At 51.1% G+C, this 26,166-nt stretch overlaps 1 protein-coding gene across 1 annotated transcript; it reads right to left on the bottom strand.

Annotated features, from left to right (window-relative positions):
• Positions 1 to 2,470: 2,470 nt before the first annotated feature.
• Positions 2,471 to 22,133, bottom strand: LOC149918341 (rho GTPase-activating protein 32-like). Its single transcript, XM_090140119.1, has 19 exons — positions 21,198 to 22,133; positions 19,416 to 21,098; positions 18,650 to 18,818; positions 17,919 to 18,038; positions 15,364 to 15,441; positions 14,625 to 14,702; positions 13,816 to 13,938; positions 13,623 to 13,700; positions 12,891 to 12,972; positions 12,041 to 12,184; positions 11,379 to 11,481; positions 10,690 to 10,822; positions 10,090 to 10,172; positions 9,632 to 9,739; positions 9,130 to 9,275; positions 8,427 to 8,628; positions 7,489 to 7,634; positions 3,129 to 3,210; positions 2,471 to 2,531 (listed from the first exon to the last, which is right to left on the bottom strand). Exons 4-19 carry the CDS (start codon positions 17,925 to 17,927, stop codon positions 2,471 to 2,473), a joined length of 1,656 nt encoding a protein of 551 aa, XP_089996245.1. The 5' UTR covers positions 17,928 to 18,038; positions 18,650 to 18,818; positions 19,416 to 21,098; positions 21,198 to 22,133.
• Between the last annotated feature and the right edge of the window lie 4,033 nt (positions 22,134 to 26,166).

Raw genomic sequence — 26,166 nt, 5'->3', positions numbered from 1 at the left:
CGGCCTGTAGTTCCCAGGGTCCTCCTTGCTCCCTTTCTTGTAAATGGGAGTGATGTGACCCTTCCTCCAGTCATCCGGGACCACACCAGACAGCCACGACTTCTCAAATATGATGGAGAGCGGCTCGGCAACCACCTCAGCCAGCTCCTTCAGAACCCTGGGATGCACGCCATCCGGCCCCATAGACTTGTACACATTCAGTCTCATGAGGCGGTCTCGGACCTGCTCTGTCCTCACAGCAGGGGGGGATTTACCACCCCAGTCCCCACCCAGAGGTGTAGGGATGCAGGGCTCAGGGACGGAAGGAGTACTGGAGTCCTGGCTGCCAGTGAAGACCGAGGCAAAGAACTCATTCAGTACCTCGGCCTTCTCTTCGTCCGTTGAAACCAGTTCTCCTTTTACGTTTACCAAAGGAGGTACACTCGCTTTGGCCTGTCTCTTCTGGCTAATGTACCTATAGAAAGTCTTCCTGTTGTTTTTCACGTCCCTCGCCAAGTTCAGTTCCACCTGCGCCTTGGCTTTCCTGATCCCACATCTGCAAGTCCGGACAACATCCCTGTATTCTTCCCAGGTGGCATGCCCTTGTTTCCAGAGTTTGTACACACCTCTCTTTGCCCTCAGCTCTCTCAGCAGGTCCTTACTGAGCCACGCTGGCATCCTCCCTCCTCTGCCCGCTTTCTTGTTCAGTGGGACAGAGAGTTCTTGCGCTCTTAGGAAGGCATCCTTGAAGAGTAACCAGCTCTCTTCAGCATTTTTGTTTTTAAAGAGAGCATCCCAGGGGATCTCGGCCAACAGTCCATTGAACAGCTTAAAGTTTGCTCTCCCAAAGTTCAGGGTCCTGATGCCACTCTTCACCAGGCCCACAGTTCTCGAGATCACAAACTCGATCAGAGCGTGGTCACTGCAACCCAGGCTGCCTCCGACCTTAACACCATTAATTATTTCCTCCACATTGGTGAGCAGCAGGTCCAGCAGCGCTTCAGCTCTGGTCGGTCTGTCCAACACCTGGACCAGAAAGTTATCATCAACACATTCCAAGAGCCTCCTGGACCTCTTGCAACTCGCCGTGTGATCTATCCAGGAGATATCCGGATGGTTGAAGTCCCCCATCAGGACAAGAGCCCGTGAGCATGAAGCCTCCCGCATCTGAAGCAAGAAAGCCTCGTCAACAGTCTCCCCTTGATCAGGTGGCCTATAGTATACTCCTATCACCAGCTGGCCTTTGTTAGACCCATTCCTAATTCTAACCCACAGGCTCTCTACCTGATCATGACTGTTTCTCAGAGGAAGCTCCTCACAGTCTATCCACTCTTTGACATAGAGGGCTACTCCCCCACCCTTCCTACCTAGCCTATCTCTTCTAAAGAGCCAATAGCCCTCAATGGTGGTATTCCAGTTATGGGAATCATCCCACCACGTTTCCGTGATAGCAACAAGGTCGTAATTTTCTAAGCACATCACGGTTTCCAACTCATCCTGCTTGTTTCCCAGGCTGCGTGCATTAGTATAAAGGCACTTCAGCTCGGCTTTCCGTCGCACCGCCTTTATAGATGGTCTAGGTTCCCCTAGAACAGCAGCATCCCCAACACCCCCCTGCCCCAGTCCATCCCTTCGTACTTGACTGTCGTCGCCCAGCAGGTTCGGTACGAGCCCTGGAATGACTCGCTCAAGCTCAACATCCCTGATTTTGCTCCCTTCCCCCTTCATACCTAGTTTAAAGACCTGTCAATGAGTCCTGCTAGTTCCTCAGCTAAGATCCTCCTCCCCCTCAGAGACAGACTACTTTCATTTGCTGCCATCATGCCAGGTGCTGAGTAAGTTTCCCCATGGTCAAAAAACCCAAAATCCCTGGATTTGCACCAACTTTTGAGCCATTTATTTATGAGGTGTGTTTTTTGGTATCTCTCGGTATCCCGCCCTGCCACTGAAGGTATGGAAGAAAACACCACCTGCACACCCGCTCCCTCGACTACCCGCCCCAGTCCCCTGAAGTCTTTCTTGATAGCTCTGAGACTCCTCTCTGCAACTTCGTCACTGCCAGCCTGGATTATCAATAACGGGTAATAATCGGAAGGGCGAATCAGACCAGGAAGTCTCCTAGAAATGTCTCTGACCCGTGCCCCAGGGAGGCAGCACACCTCCCTGCGGGTAGGGTCAGGCCGACATATGGGACCTTCTGTTCCTCTCAGCAGGGAGTCTCCTACAACAACCACCCTTCTGTCCTTCCGGGCAGAGGCAGTCTTGAGGCGTGGGGCCAAGTGCTTTTCCCGAGGCAACCTCACAGGTTGACCTCCCCCTATATCCCCACTCACCTCTCCCTCGAGTTCCAGGGCCTCAAACCTATTACTCAGAGGCACCTGGGGAGCCGAGGATGGTCGGGATGGGGGACGCCTACTTTGTCGAGCCGGTATATGTTTCCACTCATCCCCCTTTCTTGAATTGTTCTTAGGAGGAGGAGAGGACAGGAGGCTCACTGCAGCACCGTCAGCCCGCCGGCTCCCCGCACCCATGTGCCGCTTCCCCTCTCCCACCTGTTTATGAGGCAGGGGGTGGTGACAAGCTCCACATGATGCCTCAGTTATGCGCCCAGATCTCGGGGCCGATAGGGACTGGCACCACCAGTCAATCTCCTTCTCACACTCTTTTATGGTCCTCAGCCTCTCTACCTCCTCTTTCAGGTCAACCACAAGGCTGAGTAAGTCATGCAGTTGGTCACATCTTATACATCTACCACTGTCATCACCCAGCACTGCAAAGGCCAGGCTCTGGCACTCATAACAGCCAGCGACCTGTGTACTAGCATCTCGCGTTGGGGCCTCAGTCTGAGTCTCCACACTCTTTATGGCCGCAGCCTTTTTTCTGCGGGAGCATGGGACTACCACCTGGGACTCCACAATTCTTGTGCTATTAGCCTTCCTCCGGGGTGCAGGCATTGCTAACCAGCAGGCACACCAACACTATTAGATAGCCTTAACTGGGTGTGCCTGATCAGGCCCGCCCTGCTGCCGGTAGTGCTGGCGCTGCCCCCGCACCGTTGCCGGGTCGTTAACAGGAGCCCCCGCACTTATCACTCACCCTGGCAATGTCAACCGTCCTAGGCTGGGGAGTTCCCTGGAGGAGTGGCTTACTGATTCTCCTCGACAGATAAGCCCAGGTGTTTCCCACACACCTTCTCTGGTGGGCAGCGACACGTCGCTGCCCTCCCCGAGGCTTTTTAAAGCAAGAAGGGGTGGGTGCGGAACCGTTGCCCTGGCAACGCCCCCACCGCGACGTCCACTCTCGCAAGAACTTCCCGGCCGAGAGCTGCTCGGCTACTCTGCTCTCTCGGGGATCCCTGAGTGAGGGAACCGACCGAAATCCCCTTGTACCTCGCGATCAGTCGCTGCGCTTCTGGCTGGACCAGCTCCGAAGCGGCGATCCTCGGCAATCAAGCAATCTCGGCAATTTCACCTGTGCTCCCAGGGCTGACTCATTGCTCGCCTCAGGAGATAAATCAGAGGTTCAGGCCGTGACTCAGCAGTTCCCATACAGACTCCTTTCACAGGACTCAGTCAAAGAGGATGTCACACTTGTTCCACACACTCAAACTGACTGAGCAGTGGTATCACAGTCACTTAAAACACACAGAAGCATCCAAACCCAAGCATGCACATTCCCTCTTGTGTTACTGGTGCCCACAGCTCACCTTCACACCTCTGGGGATTTCTGGTGTTTTACACTGATGCAGCCTCACTATAGCTCCATGGGTGTCACACAAGGCCTGCAGGACCTCTTTCTCCACAAACCCCATCTGCAGGCACTGGTTCATAAGGCTCACCACCCACCCTCCTGAGCAAAAGCAAGCACTAAGAATGAGAGCAAAGTGCACTGGATTTGACCTGGCCTGGTCCCCAAGCCTCAGTCCTGCCAGACATACCCCGGTGCGTAGACTCATCCCCAACATCTGACTGGACATTGTCATTCTGCAAACGCCCCATCCCAGCAGCAAGGGATCAAAGCATTGGGACAGCTGAAACAAAAATGTCATGAAAGTTTCCTATTAGCACTGATCAAGAACACATCTACCCCTGAGCAACAGGATGGGAGACAAACAGCAGAAGACAACCAACCTGCAGAACCCGCTCCGTTGGGGTTGGTCCAGATGCTTGTATGCTCCCTTCCATGGCCCAGGCCAAGCTTGCTGAGCTGCTCCTCCTTTGTGCAGGGGGAGAGCGGCACAGATGCTACGTGGTGGCTATGCACAGCATGCCTTTGACTTGATTCTCCTCTCTCCATCTTCCAGTAGCAAGCAGCATTTCAAATCTCTCCTTGCAAAAAATCACCTAGGTAGAAAAGAACTGGCAATCTTGCTTTTAAAGTTTCCTTATTTATACAACTTGATGCTTTAAAGCACAAGCTCACCTAGCAATCACCTACCTTAGACAAGCCCAACCTGCAAGGAAAAGTTATTCTTCTGTGTCTGCAGACTTTGCACACATTTCCAGGTGCAGTAGTCAGCCCAGTTCTCAGCACAGCTTTACCAACCACAGAAACCCAGTTTACGCCCGCCGTGCTTTTCTCTCATCTGAAACGCTGCATTGCTGCAAGAAGCAATGAATAAAATCACAGAATCACAAAACTGGGGTTGCAAGGGAGCTCCAGAGATCACTGAGCCCAAGCCCCCTGCAAAACGGGCTCCCTAGAGTAGGCAGCACAGGAAGGGCGCCCAGGAGGGCCTGGAATATCTCCAGAGAAGGAGAATCCACAGCCTCCCTGGGCAGCCCGTTCCAGCGCTCCGTCATCCTCGCCGTGAAGAAGTTCCTTTGCATTTTGGTGCAGAACTTCCTGTGCTCCAGTTTATGGCCATTTCCCCTTCTTCTGTCACCACAGATCGCTGAAAAGATTGCAGCCGTGTCCTTTTGACTCCCACATCTAAGATATTTATAAGCGTTGTTGGAAATAGCCAAATAGTTTTCCAGGACGGTTCTCTGATCTTTGTATCTATCTTTATTCCCAATTGCAATGGCGGGCCTCCTGCAAGCAGGAGAGCGCAGAGAAAACAGTGTTACATCTTTTATCCCCTACTGCCCGACCCTTATCTCTTTCTCCCCGGCTCCTCACTGGCTGAGTACTGCAGGTTCACACTCTTTCGCAACGCTTCACTAATCGTACCAATACCAAGTAAACACAAATCCTTACCACCCAACCACAAATATCTTAATTGGTCGACTGCCTTCTAACAACTGCTTTCTTAACAAACATCTGGTCGTAACTTTTGGATGTCTGCTTTACAACATAGACATAACCTCTTAACTGCTCCATTACCCCCCAGCATTTGTGCCCTTTGCCCTGGGTCATTGTTCAGGTCATCCGTCTGTCCTTGCTTAGAGATAAGCTTGGAAGGAGGACAGAGGGCAGTATCTTGGAGCCTGCCTACGGCATCCTAACGTTCCCACAGAGTGGGACAGTTCTGCTTTGTGTAAAGGCCCCGACTCCTTGAGAGTTTGTTCAATGGACTTCACTTCTGCTGGCCTAATGAACAACCTTACAGTACGTTTCCCAGGTCAGAATACTATACCCACATTGTTTAGAACATTTAAAGTCTGTTGCAGCTTTGGGAGAAAGAATTGGTCACGTAATTCGGTAACTATGTCTCTAAAATATGTTACCTATATGCATATGGTAATCTTCCTGTCCACGTCAGCTATTTCTAAGGATATGTGACAGCTTCATTCTTTAGATCAATTGCCCTTTTTCAACGTTCAGTGCAGAAACAACACTTTCACTTTCCACAGTATACGGTATTCTTACTTTGCACATCAGCTATTTCTAAGGACGTGCTACAGCTCACTTCTTTAGATCAACTGCCCCTTTCAATATCCAATGCAGAAACACCACTTTCACTTTCCACAGCATTTACCAGAACCACAGAACGGCAGGGGGGCTGAAAAGGACCACAACGATCATCCAGCTCCCCAGAACCCCCACACCCCCTCGCAGCCGCCTACAGCCTCAGATCTCGCTAGATCCCCCCCGTCGCCTCCCCGCAGCTTCCTGGAGCCCCGCACGGCCCCCCTCCCCGTCCCGGGACCGTTCTCCCGCACACCTCCGGCACAGCTGTCCTCAGCACTCGCTCCCGTCGCGCCGCGGCTTCCCTCTCGGTGCTGCCCGGACAGCTCCGGCTGCCGCCGCGCTGTCCTGCGGGGCGGCCCAGGCGGCAGGAGCGGCGCTCTGCGAGGAGAGCCGCGCCTCCGACAGCCGCCTCCCAACGCTCGCTCCCGCGCACGGCGGCTCGGCCAACGGCAGCCGGCGGAGCTACCGCGGACCAAGGAGACCCCGGGGGCGGGGCGGCGCCGCCGCTGCCCAATCAGAGGCAGGGGGCGGGGCAAGGGAGATGCTGCTCAAGGTGAGCTCCTCCTGCCGCAGCGTGATGACGACAGGTCTGCACGGCCAGCTCCTAGGTCGGGAGCCAGGAATGGACACGGCAGGAGGAGAGAGGCGTTAGGGAGCAGCCGAGGCTTCGAAATGCATCAAAAAGCCCTGAAAAGCATCACAAAGCCACAGCCAGGAAGCTCGGGATTATCACGAGCAGCATCCAGGATGCTAAACATCATTTGCTACCATACCAGATGGTAGCTGAGCTCTCGCTGCAGACGTCCCAAAGCCAGACAGCACGGGAACAAACCCAGAGCTCTGCTGCGCGCACCCCACAGCCATCGCGTTGCAAGCTGGAGTGCCTTGCTCTTCGTTGCATTCGTCCCAGTCTCTGTGAATGAAGACTCGGAAGGCAGTCAAGGCGTTGATTGAGCACGAGCGTGCTTTTATTATTATGTAAAAGACAGGAGGGCGTGAGAGGTCCAGGGTAAAGATGGGACTCATCCTCTCTTGTCACGGAGAGAGTGGCTCAGAGCTCTCATCAGTGCTGCTGCCCGGTGCCTGGGGCTGGAGGCCTGATTCTAAGTCCCCCTCCAAGAGGCTCGGCTTCTCCTCAGCGACGCTGACCTGCTCCTGCGTGGAGGTGCTGCTGTCGGGGCACTCGGACTGTGCTTGGGCTGGGCTGCACTGCAAAGGCACTGGGTCACAGTCCAGGCTGGTGACTGTGGTGTCCAGCAGGCTCAGGTCAGCATCTTCAGCACAGCCGGGAGAAATGAGGGCGTGAACTTGGATGAGCTCCTTCTCTCCATCGCTGTTGTTATGTGGAAGGCTGTCATCTGAACCACAGTGACTCGTGCTTCCTAAGAGCCCTCCATCGATGGAAGCACACAGCGCACCATCGCTACTTGCCCCGGCTCTTCTGGGTAGACAAGGGCTCGATTCACCTAGGAAGGGTACACAGGGGTTAGTGTCAAACTTTCACAAGCTGAATTATGAAAGTGGCTCTTGATCAGGGGTGATCTGAAGATGCTAGGTATAGGTTGGAACGCTAGAAGGAGATACAAGTCCACTTGTATTGCATGAATTCTATGTCGCTGAAAAGCAAGGCTTTGAAAGCTGGATTCGCACCCTTACCTGCCAGCACCACGACTTCTGTCTCTGAGGGCTCCCTGGGACTGCGCTGCAGTCGGCGTTTGGCCACAGAGGATGGTTTCCGCAGGCTGAAGCAGGAATGCCAACTGCCAGCTGGTGATTCCTTCATCTTGCTGGGTGGACGTTGTCTGGAGAGAGAAAACAGTGACTGGTGTGAGTCGTGCGTGGTGCGGGGTGAGGGAAGAGCTGCACTGAGCTCTTGCCAACAGTTGCTTGTTCCTGGCACCGCCTGGTTTCTGCTGAAGCACAGCTTAGAAACTCGCTCTCTTTCAAGCAGTTGAGGACGGTTCCACTCCTATAGCTCAGCCCTGAAGTCTTGCTGGCTAAATTCCCCTAAACTGTGTCAAGCAAGATGCAGAGCACGTGAGCAAAGGCTCCGCGGCTGTACAGGACAGCATCTAAGGGATGGCTCTTCTGGAGCCAGCAGGCCTAACTGCTTTCTGAGGAACCGTGCAGCCATAAAGGAAATTCAAAAGCACCTCTGACTCTGACATCAACACCTCGTCGGCCCCATCTCACCGCCAAGTTTAGTTTCTAGTGCCAGCAGGTCTGACCAGCAGCTCTGCTTAGAGGAGAACCGGAACTGGTTTCAGGCATGTGGCCCCGACAGCTGGAAAACCCCAACGTTTCAAGGTAGAGCCAGCTCAGGCCAGGGTAGACGTCAGCATGGCTTTATACATCTCGTGACTGCGTGCCCAGCAAGGAAGGAATGGCAGCCTCGTGTGGCTAAACCGAATATGTTAGTTGAATCTCAGAGTCCAAAGGGAGCAGAGATTCACTGCAACAATTCACTTCAGGCACCGTTACTTTAATTTAGCTTCCACATGTTTTGGCGCAAGAAATAATGGGGGGAAAAAAAAACAACAACACAACCCACCCAAACAATGATGATGGTTGCTGGAAAACAAAGTCCTCTTTACCTTTCAGATGGAAAGTTGATGACTGTGTGGAATTTCCCCTCTACAGCTGTGGGGCCTTCTTCCACTTCTATGTCCCTGCCCTGTGTCGCAACGGAAGAGCTGCTGTGGCCTCGCCTATGAGCCTGTGCCTCCTCCAGGGTGAGCAGCTTTGTGGCAGGAGAAGACACCCACACAGACTTGGGCCCTGAGAGAGAACCGTGCCCTGTAAGGGAAAGCCACAGTTAAGAGCGAGGATCACAAAGCAGCACCACAGCCATCACAGTTCTGGGGGAGATGCTATACTTTTCTCAGACCTGCTTATCTGAGCCACTAGAAGAAGAGGAGGTCAGAATAAGCATGTGGTCAGAGGTATGTTTAAGGCAAAGGACAGAGTCATAATTAATAAGAGCAGCTCACTGTATCAAAATGGGCAAAGAAAAACCCTAGAAAGCGGGGGCAGGGAACTCAGAAAGCTTCACTGCCACACTTTCATCAAGCTTCACCTGCATGCAAAACGTCGTAATGACAGTGACGGTTTTTTTTCTCATTGTAAAGTTTGGACTTGGACATTCTCAGCATCCAGCAACAGGATGCCAGATTCTAATCTAAGCCCAGAAGTCTGCTGTCCCCTCGATAGAAAAAGTGTATTTCAAAGATCTTGGAGAAGGCCTGGATTTGATCAAGGTGTCTGATCAAGATAAAGCTCATGGAGGAAGACACTCACCTGCTCCATCTGCCATGTCTGATCCGGATTTGGAGCAGAAGAGGACGTCTGCGTGGTTGATGATGAATTCCACCACAGCCGACTGCGTCTGCAGTTCCATGCAGGCGGCTCTTCCGCTGGCGCAGGCAGACTCGTTCTGCTGTGATCTGTAGAAAAGGCAGATTTTAGCAGTCATTTATCCAAGATCCAAGTTTCCCCAAGTCTGGATTGTTGCAGCCAAAAGCTGTCAAATTGGGCTCCGGAGGCTTCCGCGGTGATGCCACTGAAGAAATTCTCCTGGATGGTCAAGGACACACCAGTCCCATCTAAACAAGAGGGCAGAAATTGTCATCTAGAAATTGTGCCTGTGGGGTTGGAGAACAGTCCAGGCTCTTGCTCTGCCGTCAGCCACTTACTGCACATTGCACAGGAGAAGAGCACATTCGATGGAGAAAAAGGTAGATTGCATTTTTTTCCGGAGAACAGATCCAAGCAGTGTGTTGAAACGGAGAAAGAAGTTTACCTTAAGAGGTTTGGAGCCCACACAATCGCTAAGTTCTTAGCGTGCATGTTTGTCACGGAACAGTTCCCGGCTAGACGAGCCAAGTGTCTTATCAGGTATTCCAGTGTCCTGGAAAATCAGAGAGGCAAATATTCAGCACCAATGAGCACGCCGTGCTGCAGTTCACAAAGCAAGCCTCAATGCATGTTATTGCTACTGTCACTGAAGATGAAGTAGATCCAACTTGACTAAGTGCCACACTGTGGCACCAAGCCCCAGCACAGCACAGCTGCAGCCACCAGCTGCACCAACTGTGCCCCCGTGCCCAGGAACCGACCCAATAAATTAACCCCGTGTAGCCTTAAACTGCTTCAACATACGCAGGCATCATGTTGCCAGCATGAGACAAGCCTGGAATCACACCATTGCCCTCTGAAGTGCAGCACAGCTGAGCTTAATAGACTGAAGGCAGCACTGACCTGTAGTGAGGAGCGGGCAGCTGCTGGATGACGTCCTGCATTCTGACCAGCTGCTCCTCATCTGTAGTGGCACCAACAGCCTCCTGGAATAGTGCAGAAAGGGATTGAGACACAAATCAGGCTAGATACCTGCCACAGGATCGGGAACTATGGGGACAGCGTGCAGTTGGTCTGCGCTGAGACAGATTTTACGCCTTCCAGGAGGCATCTGGGGAACATAGCGGCACGCAGCTGGTGCCATCAAGGCCAAGGAGTCCAAGCAGCGGGCCGGTTTACAGCCTGATTGCGCAGCTCAGTTTCTCAAGCTTCAAGTGCACTTTGCTATCAATCCCACTCCCATTCTATAAATACTTGGGGAATAGAAAAACAAAACAAAAGAAAAAACAAAAAACATGAATTCTCGCAAGCTTTGCGAATATGGAAATAACCGCCTCCTGGGACCACCGAAAATGGCATCCATATGATGCATGATGTGGCAGAGACATACGAGTAAACCCCACGGGGCTAACAGAAAAAGGGCCTCAGAGCTGGGGCACTGCTGCAGCCATCTCCCAAGAGGCCCAGGGAAGAGGTAAAGGAAAGACGTTGCCTTGTGCTTACCGAGAACTTGTCATACAGCTGGTCGGTCAGCAGAGGGTTCGGGAGCTCCCTGAAGTACATTTTGCAGACGGAGCTCACGCTGTGAGTGTCACGGACAGTTAGCTCAGGAATCTGCTCAGACTCAAATTCTTGGCTGGAGAGAAGGACACAAAAACGGGCGGGGGGGTTGAGAAAGAGGAAAACAAGTCAAAAGACACACCAAATATAATCAAGCATTGGAAGGGCTTCCCGATTAACAGGAGAAAATGAACACTCAGTCACCAGCACCACACGAGCCATGCTGGATGAGATGTTTCCAAAAGGAGACCTTTTCGTTTTGCTAAGGCATTTCCCGTGACTCTGACAACTGGCTGCCTAGTCTACAATCCTAAGCCAGGAGCCCGGAGCAGCAAGGAGGAGTGTGGGCTGCTCCAAAGGGCTCTGCAAACAGGAGGAAACGGGAATGAGAGCTGGCAGCGGTGACACCGCAGTCCCCCACAGCCTTCCAGTGCTCTGAAGGACAGAAGGAGAACTTCCTGCTCCAGCAAGTCTGCTGAACGCCCCGTGTTCCTATCAAACAGTGACAAGCCTGGCGCACCACTGCTGAGCGCACGCTGCCTGCACAGAGCTGCCCCACAGCGCAAGCCTCTGAGCACCCACAACAGGGCACGCGCCCCTACTGACCGCTGTGTCAGTCGCAGCACTCTTACCGCAGTCTCTGGATGTTGGACGCGACGCCGGACAGCCGGTATATCCCTTGCACTACGCCGTGCTGCTCAATGAACTCGGCGCAGCTCTGGAGGACCTGGGGGACTAAAGAACACGTGCCAGCGGTTACTTGAGCTCCTCATTCAAGTCCTGGTTCAGGCTGTGCTCCTGTCAAATCTCATCCACTAAGCCCAGCCAGGCTACTGCTTAGTTCTTCCTTACAGAAGAAAGCTGTCCAAGATGAGGAAACTGGACAGACATGTGTTCCTTGCATTCAAGAAGTGTAAGGACCTAGGAATCAGCCTGGAGAAAGTAATTCTGGGGAAGCCGGAGACACTGCAAGTCCCACCACAGCTCCCATGGGAATGAAAGGAGGTGGGAAATCTCATGTCCAGGAGAGCAGGGAAACATATGCAGGACACTCTCCTTGGCCAAAAGGCTTCCCTTCTTTTCAGGCTAGCGTGGGATTGGCTTACAGGCTTTGGTTTAAGCAAATACAAACGTGCTTGTCTCTTAAGAGCATTAGCCTCAGTTTAGCTTTCAGCCATCAACTTCCATTACACGTTTCTCCACCGGTACCAACCTGCCCCTTTGCTAGATATGACCTCCCTTTCATCTTTAGATGCCCAACAGAGGAAGATCTCAGGAACGGGCTGTCCCTTACCATCGCGACCAGAGTGGAGAAGATGCTCTCCCAGGTCACAGCCAAACACCCTTTCCTTCTCCACCTCCCGCTCTTTCGGTTTCTTTGGGCAGGCCTTCACCAAGGAACGAAGGAAGGTGACGAGCTTGCCGCGTTTCTTTGGCACTGCACGACAACAGGAAGAAACCAGTTCATTTCAGGTTTGGCTCAGTTGGACGAGGCCGAGCATAACACATTCTACAGAGCACGTCAAAACGGGAAGAACGTTACCAAGTACATACAAAAACGGATTTTCTCCCATCCCTGCAGGAGGAGCCAAAGGCCAGGTTGGATGGGGCCCTGGGCAGTGGGGTCTAGTCTCGCATTAGATGTGGAGGTTGGTTGGCAGCCCAGCCTGAGGCAGGGGGGTTGGAACTTGATGATCCTTGAGCTCCCTTCCATCCCAAGCCATACTAGGAGGATTCTATGATTTCCCCAAGTCCACTCATAAACACGGGAGGATCGGGCCAAATCTCTGCGCGTTCCGATGGAGTTTAATGCACTCCTCTTGCTTGGCTTGCTCAACTTGGGGATTAAGGATCCTCTTGAAAAGCCACGTTCTGATCAAGCGTATCACTAACACAACCAGGCCTCTAGCTGTCCACCAGGGACACTGGCTGTTCTCAACCTCGTACTGACTCGCAGAAGAACTGCCTTTGCCCTCCCTCATTCTCATTGCCTACAAAACACCAGCCATATGCCCCGTGATATGCCTGAAGGATCATCAGCACAGACTATAACACGGGATGGATAAAGGAGGTATTAAACACAGAACACACCCAAAAAGAAACGCCATTTTGCTTCCCTGCACCATCAAATGCAACATCCGTACCTGGCTTTGGCACTGAACTGAGGAGAGACTCCGGAATTTTTCCATTGATGAGCTCCACGCACTCACTTGGGAAAAATCCAACCTGTAACAAGAAAAAAAAGAGAGGTGCAATACTGAAGGCAGCATTTCTCAGGCCCGAACTGTTCAACCAAAAGCCACCTAACATTTTCCTCGGAACGTGCTTGCCTGACGCTCCGTAAGACTATCCAACAAAAAGTGGCCTGCATAAAAGTAATAATTATTCAACATTTGCAGCCAAAAGACCTACAAAACAAATAATTGCTTCTGTAGAAGATGTAGAAGAAGAAAGTTCTTGCTGACTGAGATGCAGCTGCAATCCCCAGCTCCGAGCTACCCAGCGTTCTGCAGCCAGCAGCAGCAACAAGCACGCGGAGGGTCTGTTACCCTACCTTGGCTGACAGGCAGTAACTTCCTAAAAGACACTAACTTCACGTTCTGCATGGGTGCAAGCAAAATACTCTGAGACACTGAAACACTGTCTTAGCTGCTGTATTTCCAAAGGTGGGGTTCAGTGGCCGTGACCTGATGCATACTGTGAAGGCTCTTGCTTCTAAGTGAATCGAGGAGACAGTTTCCTACAAAGACCACCTCTGACACCGACACGGGGAAACCGTTTACGTCCATGAGCCATCCTGTGCAGGCAGCACAGCTCTTAGCCGAGATTCCCGACCTGACCAAAGTTGCGCTCTCAAGTCTGAAGCTTGTGCCTACCTGAAAGCCATGCTTGCCTCTCCACCAGGGGGTCAGCTCCTTTGGTGGCATATCAGTAACGCACACGATGTCTCCCACCTGCAAAAGACTGCAACCTCACCAAACATTCTGAAGGTATCTGAGAATATTCCTGATGCGTTCACACCTTATACTTTCCTGTACATGACAACTAGGAACGCCCTTAACTGCTTACCTCAAAGGAGAGTTCATCCGGTGCCTGGGCAACGTATCTCTTAAGAACATGGGCAGCAGCAACAGCTGGAATATTTACAGGAGACTCCTCGTGGATCAGCAGGGGCTTCCCATTGTTCTCAGTCTGAAACAGAGAGCACCGGCCATGGTGAGGAGCTGAGGACAAACAAGGACAATTTCAGAGCAAGGAGCATATCTGCAGAGAAAGATCCTTATCGTGAGTGCTTAACAAGAAACTGCAAGTCTAATAACAGCTGTTTCTCTTCCTGGTGTGCAGCAATGTATCGCCAGGCAATGTAAAGATGCGTCTCTCTCTACCCAGACTAAGAGGACAAACACCCCAACCGAGAGGACTCCTGGAGTTTTATAAACTTGCCACGCTTGCACTACTGTCTTGCCAAAGAGGAGCGTAAGAGTCTGCTTGCTTCCTGTAACCTATTGCTTGGAGACCTCAGCCATGGACTGGACACAGGAGCTGGTCCACTGACCCAATCCTTGGCTCACTACAAGTGCCTGCTTCCCTTAACTTACTGAATATGAGAACTTGGTCTTTGGGTGACAAAATCCAAGCAGGATGGGGAAAAAGCTTCTGCATGTTTATAACGCTCGATCTGATTCTGTCGGTACTATAACGTCCACGGCCATCTAGATGCTCGTAGCAAGGACATGAAGCTTTTCAGGCAGCTTTTCAGTGACACCGATAGAGCTGGAAGGATTCTCCCTCTCTTGAAAAGCAGGAGAGCTCATCTGCAGCTCACTCTGCCGGCTCAAGTCAGCAGAACAAAGACCAGTCAGAGCTTCATACTCTACCTCCATTTGTGCCAGGTCAGGCCCACAGCTGATCTCGCTGCACGCGATGCCCATCACAGCAGGCACGACAAGCTGGAACTGAAAAGAAACACACTTCTATTTTCTCTGTTCACACACCACGGTATGGAGAGACTTCTTCAGAACTACCCTCAGTTACCCACTGGCATAGGCAGGTGTTCTAGAAACAACCACTTTGTTCAGTCAATTCAAACGAGACAGCCTATTGCGCAGCAGTTTACCAAGTCGCTATCCCTCTGCTAGCAGATGGGGACTCCAGCACAAAGCAGCAGATACGCTTGCTCAGAGCACTCCGACAGCACAGTAGCAGGGCAGTGAGAGGAGTCACTGCTGGGGGTGGATCTGCTCCCCAGCGCCCGGCTCCCACCAGTTCACCTCCAGCGCCGGCCACAGCCTTCCACACGGATTTCCTCTGCTTGCATCTCTGCTGTGCTCCCCACAGCTGTCGTACGCACACACAGCCGAAGCACGCATGCTCATGGTCATGTTGTGCAGCCCTGCACAAACTGGGACTAGGACTCCTTGCCTAAGGGATTGGTTTCCTAAAGATTAGCCGGTCACAGCATCACAGACAGCATCCTTCTGAGGGCTGAGCTGGAGGGAAAGTGGAATAATTCTACACGTGACCGGTGTCCTGTCAAGGCTGGATGAGGCTGTGTTACTAAACACGGTGTGACGCAGGCTGCAAAACCACATGGTGGGGACAACGTGTGGCACATACCAGGCAAGAGATCAGAACAAGTTCCTTGAAGCCGCAGCCGTTTCTTGTCACTTTGCTCTGTTCTTCCGCGAGCAAAAGCTGCATCAAAGGAGAAGGCAGAGGGCGGGGAGAGGAGAGAGAAAGAGCTGATCAGTGAGCTTGCACAATTTAACAAAGAAGACAAGGAAAAAGCCCTGAGACAAATGCCACCTCTATGCTTTGGAATGTAGCTACTGAGTGAAAATTATGTCTGATGGTCAAGAGTAAGCAGCATGACACTACCAGCTCCGCCAGCCAGCAGCTTTCAACACCTCACTGTCCACCCGTCTATCTCACACTGTCTCAGCTTACCTACAAGATGCTGCACAAGACAGTGTGAAAACAAAGGTACTCAGTCGATGCACAAGTGCAACAAGCGAGCTGCTCAGTCAGAGCTCAAGCGCTCCAATGAAGGGACGCAGCAGGCACTGCTCCTCCCCTCATTCTAGCTGCTTATGACATCACTAAGGGCCACCAGGCTGCTCCACCATGACAGACAAGGTGGGGAAGCAAGACCACGTCACAAGACCAGAAGATTCCAACACTCCAACATTCTAGAATCAGAGGGTGGTTGGAATTCTACCTCAGCCAAATCCTGGAGAAGCTAGCACGGGGTCATCATGACCAAAGCGCAGGACCCGGCGCTTCCTCCCAGCAGCATACCTTGCAGTGCAGGACCTACATAAAATCCACACTAGAGTCCTTTGTTTCATTCAAAAGTGTGTTACAGCACCGATCTATTTCACTGTAAGGAAATCAAGGAAGAGACTGGAGAAACACAGAACTGCTACGAGACTGCTATATACATTTCTTTCCCAAGTGGATTTTTACCTTTTCGCTTCCAGGACGACCTCATTTTCTTCTCCCCTTCTTGTGGGGAAGCTGCCTCCAGTGCCTGAGGTTCAGGAGACAGCATGAAACACAACACTAAGACAAACGCTTGTCGTGGGCGAGGGGTGGCTGTGCTTTGCCAGGCATACGGCGGGGCAGTAAGTGCCACACGGCAGCCCCAAGCCAAGCCCTGCATTCAGTCACTGTGGCCACAGCTGGTGCATCGCTGCCAGAACGTATCCAAGGATACAGGTGGACGCAGGCACTCCTGCTCCTTCTGCAAAGCCATCCTCTGCAGAGCCCATTAGGTGCTGCTCAGTGCTATGCCAACCAGGCTCCCGTTTACTGCAGCCCTGGGATAAACACGCGTGTACTCTTCTGTGCAGCAGTGAGCTCCAGGGATGAAGCACAGAGGGTAAGCCAACAGAATCTACTGCTGACTCCATCAGCTCCTTCTTCTACCAACCATGGGCAAACACTGTGAGACAGAACATAAGGGGAAAAGCACTTCTGCTCACACGCCTGCAATGGAATTCAAAACAGCTATTGCAAGAAGAGCTCGTAGGGTAAACCTAGCCTCAGAGACACAAACGCACCAGGTTCCAGGAAATAGCATGGCACATTGTTGATGAAACGCTGCTTCGTTGCTCGGAGAGCACGCAGCATGCCGCTTTGACAGGCACAGCAGTGCTGCGACGTCCAAGCTGGGCACCAAAACCTCCCCAGCATCCCTGGCCAACGCTGCCAGGGAAATGCAACACCTGCATCCCTATCTGGCTTACGGCACACACACTGGGGGGCTGCCTTAGTCTCAGGTGGGAGGGATTTTTCTTCAGAGTATCTGGTATGATGCTATGTTTGGGTTCTAGGAGAAAAATCACACTGATAACACCCTGATCTTTATAGTTTCTGACAAGCAAAGTTGCACAGAGCCAAGGCCATTCTCAGCAAAGCTCTCAACAAGGAGCTGGGAGGGAACTGAATTAAGACAGCTAACGTAAACTGGCCAAAGGGATATTCCATACTATACGGCATCAAGTGGAAGGAGTTTTGAAGGGGATGAGAGTACATCTCACTCTCTTTTATTGCTTGGCGGCTAACTGGACAGTGGTTGGCGGGTGGTGAGCCATTGCTTGTACATCACTTGCAATACATTCATATATATATTCAGAACTACTTTTATCTCAAAAACATGAGTTTTACTTCTCTTTTTCCACCCAACACTCTCCCCCATCCCACGGGGAACAGGGGAGTGGGCAAAGGACTGCGTGGTGCTGAGCCACCCACTGGCTTCAACCACAACAGGGCCGCGGGGCAATGGGAGCAAGCACAGAAATAAAACACAGAAACTCGCTGTTCCTTGGGCTCGTGGCTGCCACAAAGCTCGTGTTTTAGTGACGCAGAGAACTGTATCTCCAGCTATTGTGTGTCTTGTTAACCACAAGCTCAGCTATGAGCTGTCACCACAAGCAAAAGATAAACGTAAACAAGGGCTTATATCCACACGTACCAATCTGGGTGTGAGCAATAAAAGCCCATTGGGCCATGGACCAGGCAGGCAGCACATAGGCAGGAAACAGGAAGGAGTTGAACTCCAGCTCTCCTACACAAAAGAAAGGGAGAGCACCACGGGAGGAGTTACGACACAGCTTCAGAGCTTACAGAGCCCTGAGATTTCCAAAGAACGGTGCCAGGGTAACTCTCACCATTCCCATGCAGGGGTCTTCCCAGACGCTTCAGCTGCTGACTTCCACTTCCTCTGTCATGTGTAGAAAGTCCAGGTGACAAATGCTCATTTCGTCTGGGTAACGCTTCCATGGTCATGACTGAAAAAAAAAAAAAAGCAGCATGCAACCCCATAAAATGTACCTTTCTGCTCTTTCTGTCAGCACGACATCTAAGATGAGCATTACACGTCCCTGCTACTGATTGAAAATTCATCCAAGCCTATGTTCCACACAGCTTCATCTCAGTGCCAAAAAGAAACACGTAAACAGATGTTCAGAGGATTCTTTGTGCAGATAAAAGTGCAGGGTGCATATGTATTCTCTTCAGTAATAAATATTAGTTTAGAATCCAAAGGTAACTTTTCAAGAAGCAGTATGAAAGAAAGGTCAGTCAAAAGGAAATATGTGATTTTCATCTATTTTCATCTAAAAAATCCTTGCTAAACCTCTTCCCATCAAAAAGAAAGCATGCTGGGCATTCTTAGCAGCAGCTCAGAGGACATCTTGCACCACAAAATGCGGCGCATGCTTTTTGCTCACAGGCCCCTCATGTCTCTAATTTGTGTCAGATTCACTCAAAATGACCACGTGGACCAGAACAGCCATTTGGTTCTGCTGAGGTAGGAACCCACTGCTGGGATGTCCCACAGTCCCGTTTCCCCGCTACTTCCAGCCCTGGGGGAAAAGGAAGAGCAACTGACTTCACCTACCCAGACTTCTGCATGGTCTCACATCACACAGAGAAGCATGGTGGAGAGCTCTGGTGGCTGAAGAAATCAAGGTTGCCTCTAAGATCCTGCTTTAAATCCACATGACTTACTGCCCATAAGATGTGAAAGACAAGGTTAAGGTCCATCCAATCCCTGTGGATGTGGCTGCCTGCAAAGACAACAGTTGCCTGCTCTTCAGCAGGGTGATGCTCACCCAGCAAAGCACTCACCAGCACATGTCTTTCATAGAAACATAGAATTAGCAAGCTTGGAAAAGATCTCCAAGATCATCCGGTCCAACCATCCACCTTCCACCAACATTTCCCACTAAGCCACGCCCCTCACGACAACATCTAATGTTTCTTGAACACCTGCAGGGATGGTAACTCTATCACCTGTCTGGGCAGCCCGTTCTAGCGTCTGACCACTCCTGTGGAGAAGGTTTTCTTAACATCCAACCTCAATCTCCCCTCATGCAACTTCAGGCCACTCCCTCCAGTCCTATTATCACTTACACAGGAGAGGAGGACAACGCCCACCTCAACATAACCTCTCTTCAGCTAGTTGTAGAGAGTGAGGAGGTCTTCCCTGCGCCTCCTGTTCTCCAGACTAAATAATCACAGTTCCCTCAGCTGCTCCCCATAAGACTTGTGCTCTAGATGCCCCGCAGCTTCACTGCTCTTCTCTGGACACATTTAAGGCTTTCACTGTCCTTCCTGTAGTGAGGCACCCAGAACTGAACAAAGTACTCAAGGTGAGGACTCACCAGTGCTGAGCACAGGAGGATGGTCGCTTCCCTGCTCCTGCTGGCTCCAGTTCTTTGCATTGCACTTCCAATCTAAACCGTTCCTTCTGCGGTAGCGCTTGCATCCTCACTTAGGGCTGGAGCTCAAGAGGTCAACACAACAGAAAGAACACAACGTGCAACTGGAAGACATGACTCAAACCTCACAAGAGTCAACTCTCTGACCTTGGGCACAACTCACCAACCAAGAGCCAGGCCTTGCCAACCTGGCTGATCTGAGCATGCCAGAGGGGATCAGATCACAAAGTATCCATTTCAATTGCAGCTTCATGTTGCAAAGAAAACCAGCTAACAGGCGTGAATGAATTCACTCACAAGCTGCACAATGAGTCTGTTCTTCATTAAAAAAACCACATGGATTCCTAATCCAAAAAGAGAACGGCAAGAGTTAATACCGATGGAAGAGGTTCCTGGTCCGAAGCCTCATCCTCTTACCCAACTTTCCTTGCCTCGTACTCTTCCCCAGCTCCTGGGTGATGCCCACAGGCTTAAATTCAGACCTCAAATTCATAGGACTACTGTATAATCAATGAAAATTATATAAAGGAATTTTATATAATCAAATAATATTAAGATGTTATAATAATGAAATCAGCAAGAGAGTTAGGCACAGCAAGACAAAGAGAATACATAGGATGCTTACCCGTGTCGTGGGCTCGCTCAGGAAAGACCAGTGGAGTGGATCTTCCGAAGAGAGAGAGATCCTTCCCCACTGGTAGATTGTATTATATTGTATTATTTTGCATTCCGATATCATAGTTAGTAAAATAAGTTTACCTCCATAGATAGTTGCCACTGTTTTTTTCCTTTTCCCCCTTCCTTCCCATTTTGTGGGGCCAGGCGGGGGGTGGGGAGGGCAGGGGCCTACTGCCCCCTGTCACGGGCATAAACTGATCTAGTTAATTCCATGACACTCATCAAACCAGATTGTCTCAGTCGAAGGATGGTATGCTATCGCTCTCCACTTGCTCGGGTTGCCCTTGCTGGACCCATCTGTATACCAGGCATCTTCAGGGATAGGATATTTCCTCTCCTGAACGGGACTCTTCTCTGGTGGAGCGACCAGTGTTTCTTTTGGTGCATCACAATGATAGGTCACTGGGCCTAGGATCTTCTGAAGCTCTTCTTTTAAGGATGATGAAGACAGGCTGCTCCTTTGGCTGAGGTAAGCGACCCATCATGCCACTGTTTGTGCTTGGGCCACCCCTGTCTTAGGAAGGTGGGTCAGATCTTTCACCCACCCCTGAATCTGCAGAGTGGTCTTCACTATAACTTCAGCCGTCTGGGTTATTGGCTCTACTGCCTGTAATGCTGAATAGGCAGCCAATAACTGTTTTTCAATCATATTATATCTTTCTTTTGCTCCATGCCAGACCTGAAACCAAAAACCAATGGGGGTCCGAACAGAACTCTGGCGTTGCCACAGGCCCCAACCAAAGCCATCTTGAGTAACATGGACATCCAACTCAGCTGGGAGGGTAGGATCGAATATACCCAATGCCTGGGCTTGTTGTAAAATTAGGTCTCTCATCCCTGCTGAGAATTTGACCAGATCCGGGCCATCAAAGGTATCTTCATAAATCGCTTCCCTTACAACTAATTCACAGATGTAATTTTGAAGGTTTTCCATGGAGGACCACATCCCTGTATGTAAAGGAATATCAGATTTATTGGGCCATACCATACAGCAGGCCGCCATTAACCATTCTATTATAGAATGGTTTTCATCATTGTATTGATTACCTGCATATAATCTCTGTCTAAGAGCAGGATGGACGGTCATTGTGGCCAATTTGGCTATTTCCGGGCCATTCATCAGAACACTTCCTGCCCCAGAATCCCATAGTCCAAGCTGGCACATTTTCTCTAGCTTTCTGCTTGAATCGTTGGACTAAGTCCATCAGTTCTGTTGCTGTGTACGGTCGGGCTGTTACGTACAAGTGGGTTTGAACGGGGGGCCACTGATCAGGCGGCACCCCCGCCAATCTGTCCAGTACCTTTTTTGTTTTTTGAGTTATAACAGGACGGACTTCTAGTGCATCCGTCAAAATTGGAGATTCAAGATCAGATTTAGATTGTTTATTTTCCTGATCAACACAGTCCGTTGATTCAGGAAATATTACAGACTTGACCTATTGGAAGATGTAGAATTGGGTTTTTTCCTGTTAATATGCCAAGTTCCTGTTCTAACTTTTCAATATGATCTTTTAAAAGTTCATTTTTGTTCACTAAAGTATTATTCCTTATTTCAGCATTATTTAAAGCATTTAACAGTGGCCATGCCACTGTAGAAGCAGCTAATTGTCTTTCTCTTGTGACTAATGTATCATTGCCTAGTCCCTGAAAGTAATCTGCTAGGCGATATGGGGAAACATTTCCCACAACACGTAGAGGACCCCATTTTTCAATGATAGTTGACAATTCATAATATGGGAATCCCGCAAATCCTGGCATCTGCCCTGGAATTATTTTATCTAGGGGGGCAGTGTTCTCCCCCTTGAACATTTACAGAAATTCCAAAGAAAGGACATAGTGTAAGTTTTAGTATATTCGGCTTGCCTGCCTGGCTTACCAAGTGTATAATCAATGAAAATTATATAAAGGAATTTTATATAATCAAATAATATTAAGATGTTATAATAATGAAATAAGCAAGAGAGTTAGGCACAGCAAGACAAAGAGAATACATAGGATGCTTACCCATGTCATGGGCTCGCTCAGGAAAGACCAGTGGAGAGAATCTTGCAAAGAGAGAGAAAAATCCTACCCTCTGGTAGTCAGCTCTTAAATGGGTCTAGGAGAGGTGGAGCCATGCTCCACCCCTTCCTGCAGCACAGGAGAATTGCTTTCACCTGTGCTCCCAGGGCTGACTCATTGCTCGCCTCAGGAGATAAATCAGAGGTTCAGGCCGTGACTCAGCAGTTCCCATACAGACTCCTTTCACAGGACTCAGTCAAAGAGGATGTCACACTTGTTCCACACACTCAAACTGACTGAGCAGTGGTATCACAGTCACTTAAAACACACAGAAGCATCCAAACCCAAGCATGCACATTCCCTCTTGTGTTACTGGTGCGCACAGCTCACCTTCACACCTCTGGGGATTTCTAGTGTTTTACACTGATGCAGCCTCACTATAGCTCCATGGGTGTCACACAAGGCCTGCAGGACCTCTTTCTCCACAAACCCCATCTGCAGGCACTGGTTCATAAGGCTCACCACCCACCCTCCTGAGCAAAAGCAAGCACTAAGAATGAGAGCAAAGTGCACTGGATTTGACCTGGCCTGGTCCCCAAGCCTCAGTCCTGCCAGACATACCCCGGTGCGTAGACTCATCCCCAACATCTGACTGGACATTGTCATTCTGCAAACGCCCCATCCCAGCAGCAAGGGATCAAAGCATTGGGACAGCTGAAACAAAAATGTCATGAAAGTTTCCTATTAGCACTGATCAAGAACACATCTACCCCTGAGCAACAGGATGGGAGACAAACAGCAGAAGACAACCAACCTGCAGAACCCGCTCCGTTGGGGTTGGTCCAGATGCTTGTATGCTCCCTTCCATGGCCCAGGCCAAGCTTGCTGAGCTGCTCCTCCTTTGTGCAGGGGGAGAGCGGTGCAGATGCTACGTGGTGGCTATGCACAGCATGCCTTTGACTTGATTCTCCTCTCTCCATCTTCCATTAGCAAGCAGCATTTCAAATCTCTCCTTGCAAAAAATCACCTAGGTAGAAAAGAACTGGCAATCTTGCTTTTAAAGTTTCCTTATTTATACAACTTGATGCTTTAAAGCACAAGCTCACCTAGCAATCACCTACCTTAGACAAGCCCAACCTGCAAGGAAAAGTTATTCTTCTGTGTCTGCAGACTTTGCACACATTTCCAGGTGCAGTAGTCAGCCCAGTTCTCAGCACAGCTTTACCAACCACAGAAACCCAGTTTACGCCCGCCGTGCTTTTCTCTCATCTGAAACGCTGCATTGCTGCAAGAAGCAATGAATAAAATCACAGAATCACAAAACTGGGGTTGCAAGGGAGCTCCAGAGATCACTGAGCCCAAGCCCCCTGCAAAACGGGCTCCCTAGAGTAGGCAGCACAGGAAGGGCGCCCAGGAGGGCCTGGAATATCTCCAGAGAAGGAGAATCCACAGCCTCCCTGGGCAGCCCGTTCCAGCGCTCCGTCATCCTCGCCGTGAAGAAGTTCCTTTGCATTTTGGTGCAGAACTTCCTGTGCTCCAGTTTATGGCCATTTCCCCTTCTTCTGTCACCACAGATCGCTGAAAAGATTGCAGCCGTGTCCTTTTGACTCCCACATCTAAGATATTTATAAGCGTTGTTGGAAATAGCCAAATAGTTTTCCAGGACGGTTCTCTGATCTTTGTATCTATCTTTATTCCCAATTGCAATGGCGGGCCTCCTGCAAGCAGGAGAGCGCAGAGAAAACAGTGTTACATCTTTTATCCCCTACTGCCCGACCCTTATCTCTTTCTCCCCGGCTCCTCACTGGCTGAGTACTGCAGGTTCACACTCTTTCGCAACGCTTCACTAATCGTACCAATACCAAGTAAACACAAATCCTTACCACCCAACCACAAATATCTTAATTGGTCGACTGCCTTCTAACAACTGCTTTCTTAACAAACATCTGGTCGTAACTTTTGGATGTCTGCTTTACAACATAGACATAACCTCTTAACTGCTCCATTACCCCCCAGCATTTGTGCCCTTTGCCCTGGGTCATTGTTCAGGTCATCCGTCTGTCCTTGCTTAGAGATAAGCTTGGAAGGAGGACAGAGGGCAGTATCTTGGAGCCTGCCTACGGCATCCTAACGTTCCCACAGAGTGGGACAGTTCTGCTTTGTGTAAAGGCCCCGACTCCTTGAGAGTTTGTTCAATGGACTTCACTTCTGCTGGCCTAATGAACAACCTTACAGTACGTTTCCCAGGTCAGAATACTATACCCACATTGTTTAGAACATTTAAAGTCTGTTGCAGCTTTGGGAGAAAGAATTGGTCACGTAATTCGGTAACTATGTCTCTAAAATATGTTACCTATATGCATATGGTAATCTTCCTGTCCACGTCAGCTATTTCTAAGGATATGTGACAGCTTCATTCTTTAGATCAATTGCCCTTTTTCAACGTTCAGTGCAGAAACAACACTTTCACTTTCCACAGTATACGGTATTCTTACTTTGCACATCAGCTATTTCTAAGGACGTGCTACAGCTCACTTCTTTAGATCAACTGCCCCTTTCAATATCCAATGCAGAAACACCACTTTCACTTTCCACAGCATTTACCAGAACCACAGAACGGCAGGGGGGCTGAAAAGGACCACAACGATCATCCAGCTCCCCAGAACCCCCACACCCCCTCGCAGCCGCCTACAGCCTCAGATCTCGCTAGATCCCCCCCGTCGCCTCCCCGCAGCTTCCTGGAGCCCCGCACGGCCCCCCTCCCCGTCCCGGGACCGTTCTCCCGCACACCTCCGGCACAGCTGTCCTCAGCACTCGCTCCCGTCGCGCCGCGGCTTCCCTCTCGGTGCTGCCCGGACAGCTCCGGCTGCCGCCGCGCTGTCCTGCGGGGCGGCCCAGGCGGCAGGAGCGGCGCTCTGCGAGGAGAGCCGCGCCTCCGACAGCCGCCTCCCAACGCTCGCTCCCGCGCACGGCGGCTCGGCCAACGGCAGCCGGCGGAGCTACCGCGGACCAAGGAGACCCCGGGGGCGGGGCGCCGCCGCCGCTGCCCAATCAGAGGCAGGGGGCGGGGCAAGGGAGATGCTGCTCAAGGTGAGCTCCTCCTGCCGCAGCGTGATGACGACAGGTCTGCACGGCCAGCTCCTAGGTCGGGAGCCAGGAATGGACACGGCAGGAGGAGAGAGGCGTTAGGGAGCAGCCGAGGCTTCGAAATGCATCAAAAAGCCCTGAAAAGCATCACAAAGCCACAGCCAGGAAGCTCGGGATTATCACGAGCAGCATCCAGGATGCTAAACATCATTTGCTACCATACCAGATGGTAGCTGAGCTCTTGCTGCAGACGTCCCAAAGCCAGACAGCACGGGAACAAACCCAGAGCTCTGCTGCGCGCACCCCACAGCCATCGCGTTGCAAGCTGGAGTGCCTTGCTCTTCGTTGCATTCGTCCCAGTCTCTGTGAATGAAGACTCGGAAGGCAGTCAAGGCGTTGATGGAGCACGAGCGTGCTTTTATTATTATGTAAAAGACAGGAGGGCGTGAGAGGTCCAGGGTAAAGATGGGACTCATCCTCTCTTGTCACAGAGAGAGTGGCTCAGAGCTCTCATCAGTGCTGCTGCCCGGTGCCTGGGGCTGGAGGCCTGATTCTAAGTCCCCCTCCAAGAGGCTCGGCTTCTCCTCAGCGACGCTGACCTGCTCCTGCGTGGAGGTGCTGCTGTCGGGGCACTCGGACTGTGCTTGGGCTGGGCTGCACTGCAAAGGCACTGGGTCACAGTCCAGGCTGGTGACTGTGGTGTCCAGCAGGCTCAGGTCAGCATCTTCAGCACAGCCGGGAGAAATGAGGGCGTGAACTTGGATGAGCTCCTTCTCTCCATCGCTGTTGTTATGTGGAAGGCTGTCATCTGAACCACAGTGACTCGTGCTTCCTAAGAGCCCTCCATCGATGGAAGCACACAGCGCACCATCGCTACTTGCCCCGGCTCTTCTGGGTAGACAAGGGCTCGATTCACCTAGGAAGGATA

The sequence above is a fragment of the Phasianus colchicus genome, chromosome 4 (genome assembly GCF_987193195.1).
Source record: "Phasianus colchicus chromosome 4, bPhaCol1.hap1.1, whole genome shotgun sequence".
NCBI classification, from domain to species: Eukaryota; Metazoa; Chordata; class Aves; order Galliformes; family Phasianidae; genus Phasianus; species Phasianus colchicus.
The sequence above is the reverse complement of the archived record's forward strand: the minus strand, read 5'-3'. Positions and strand labels throughout refer to the sequence as shown.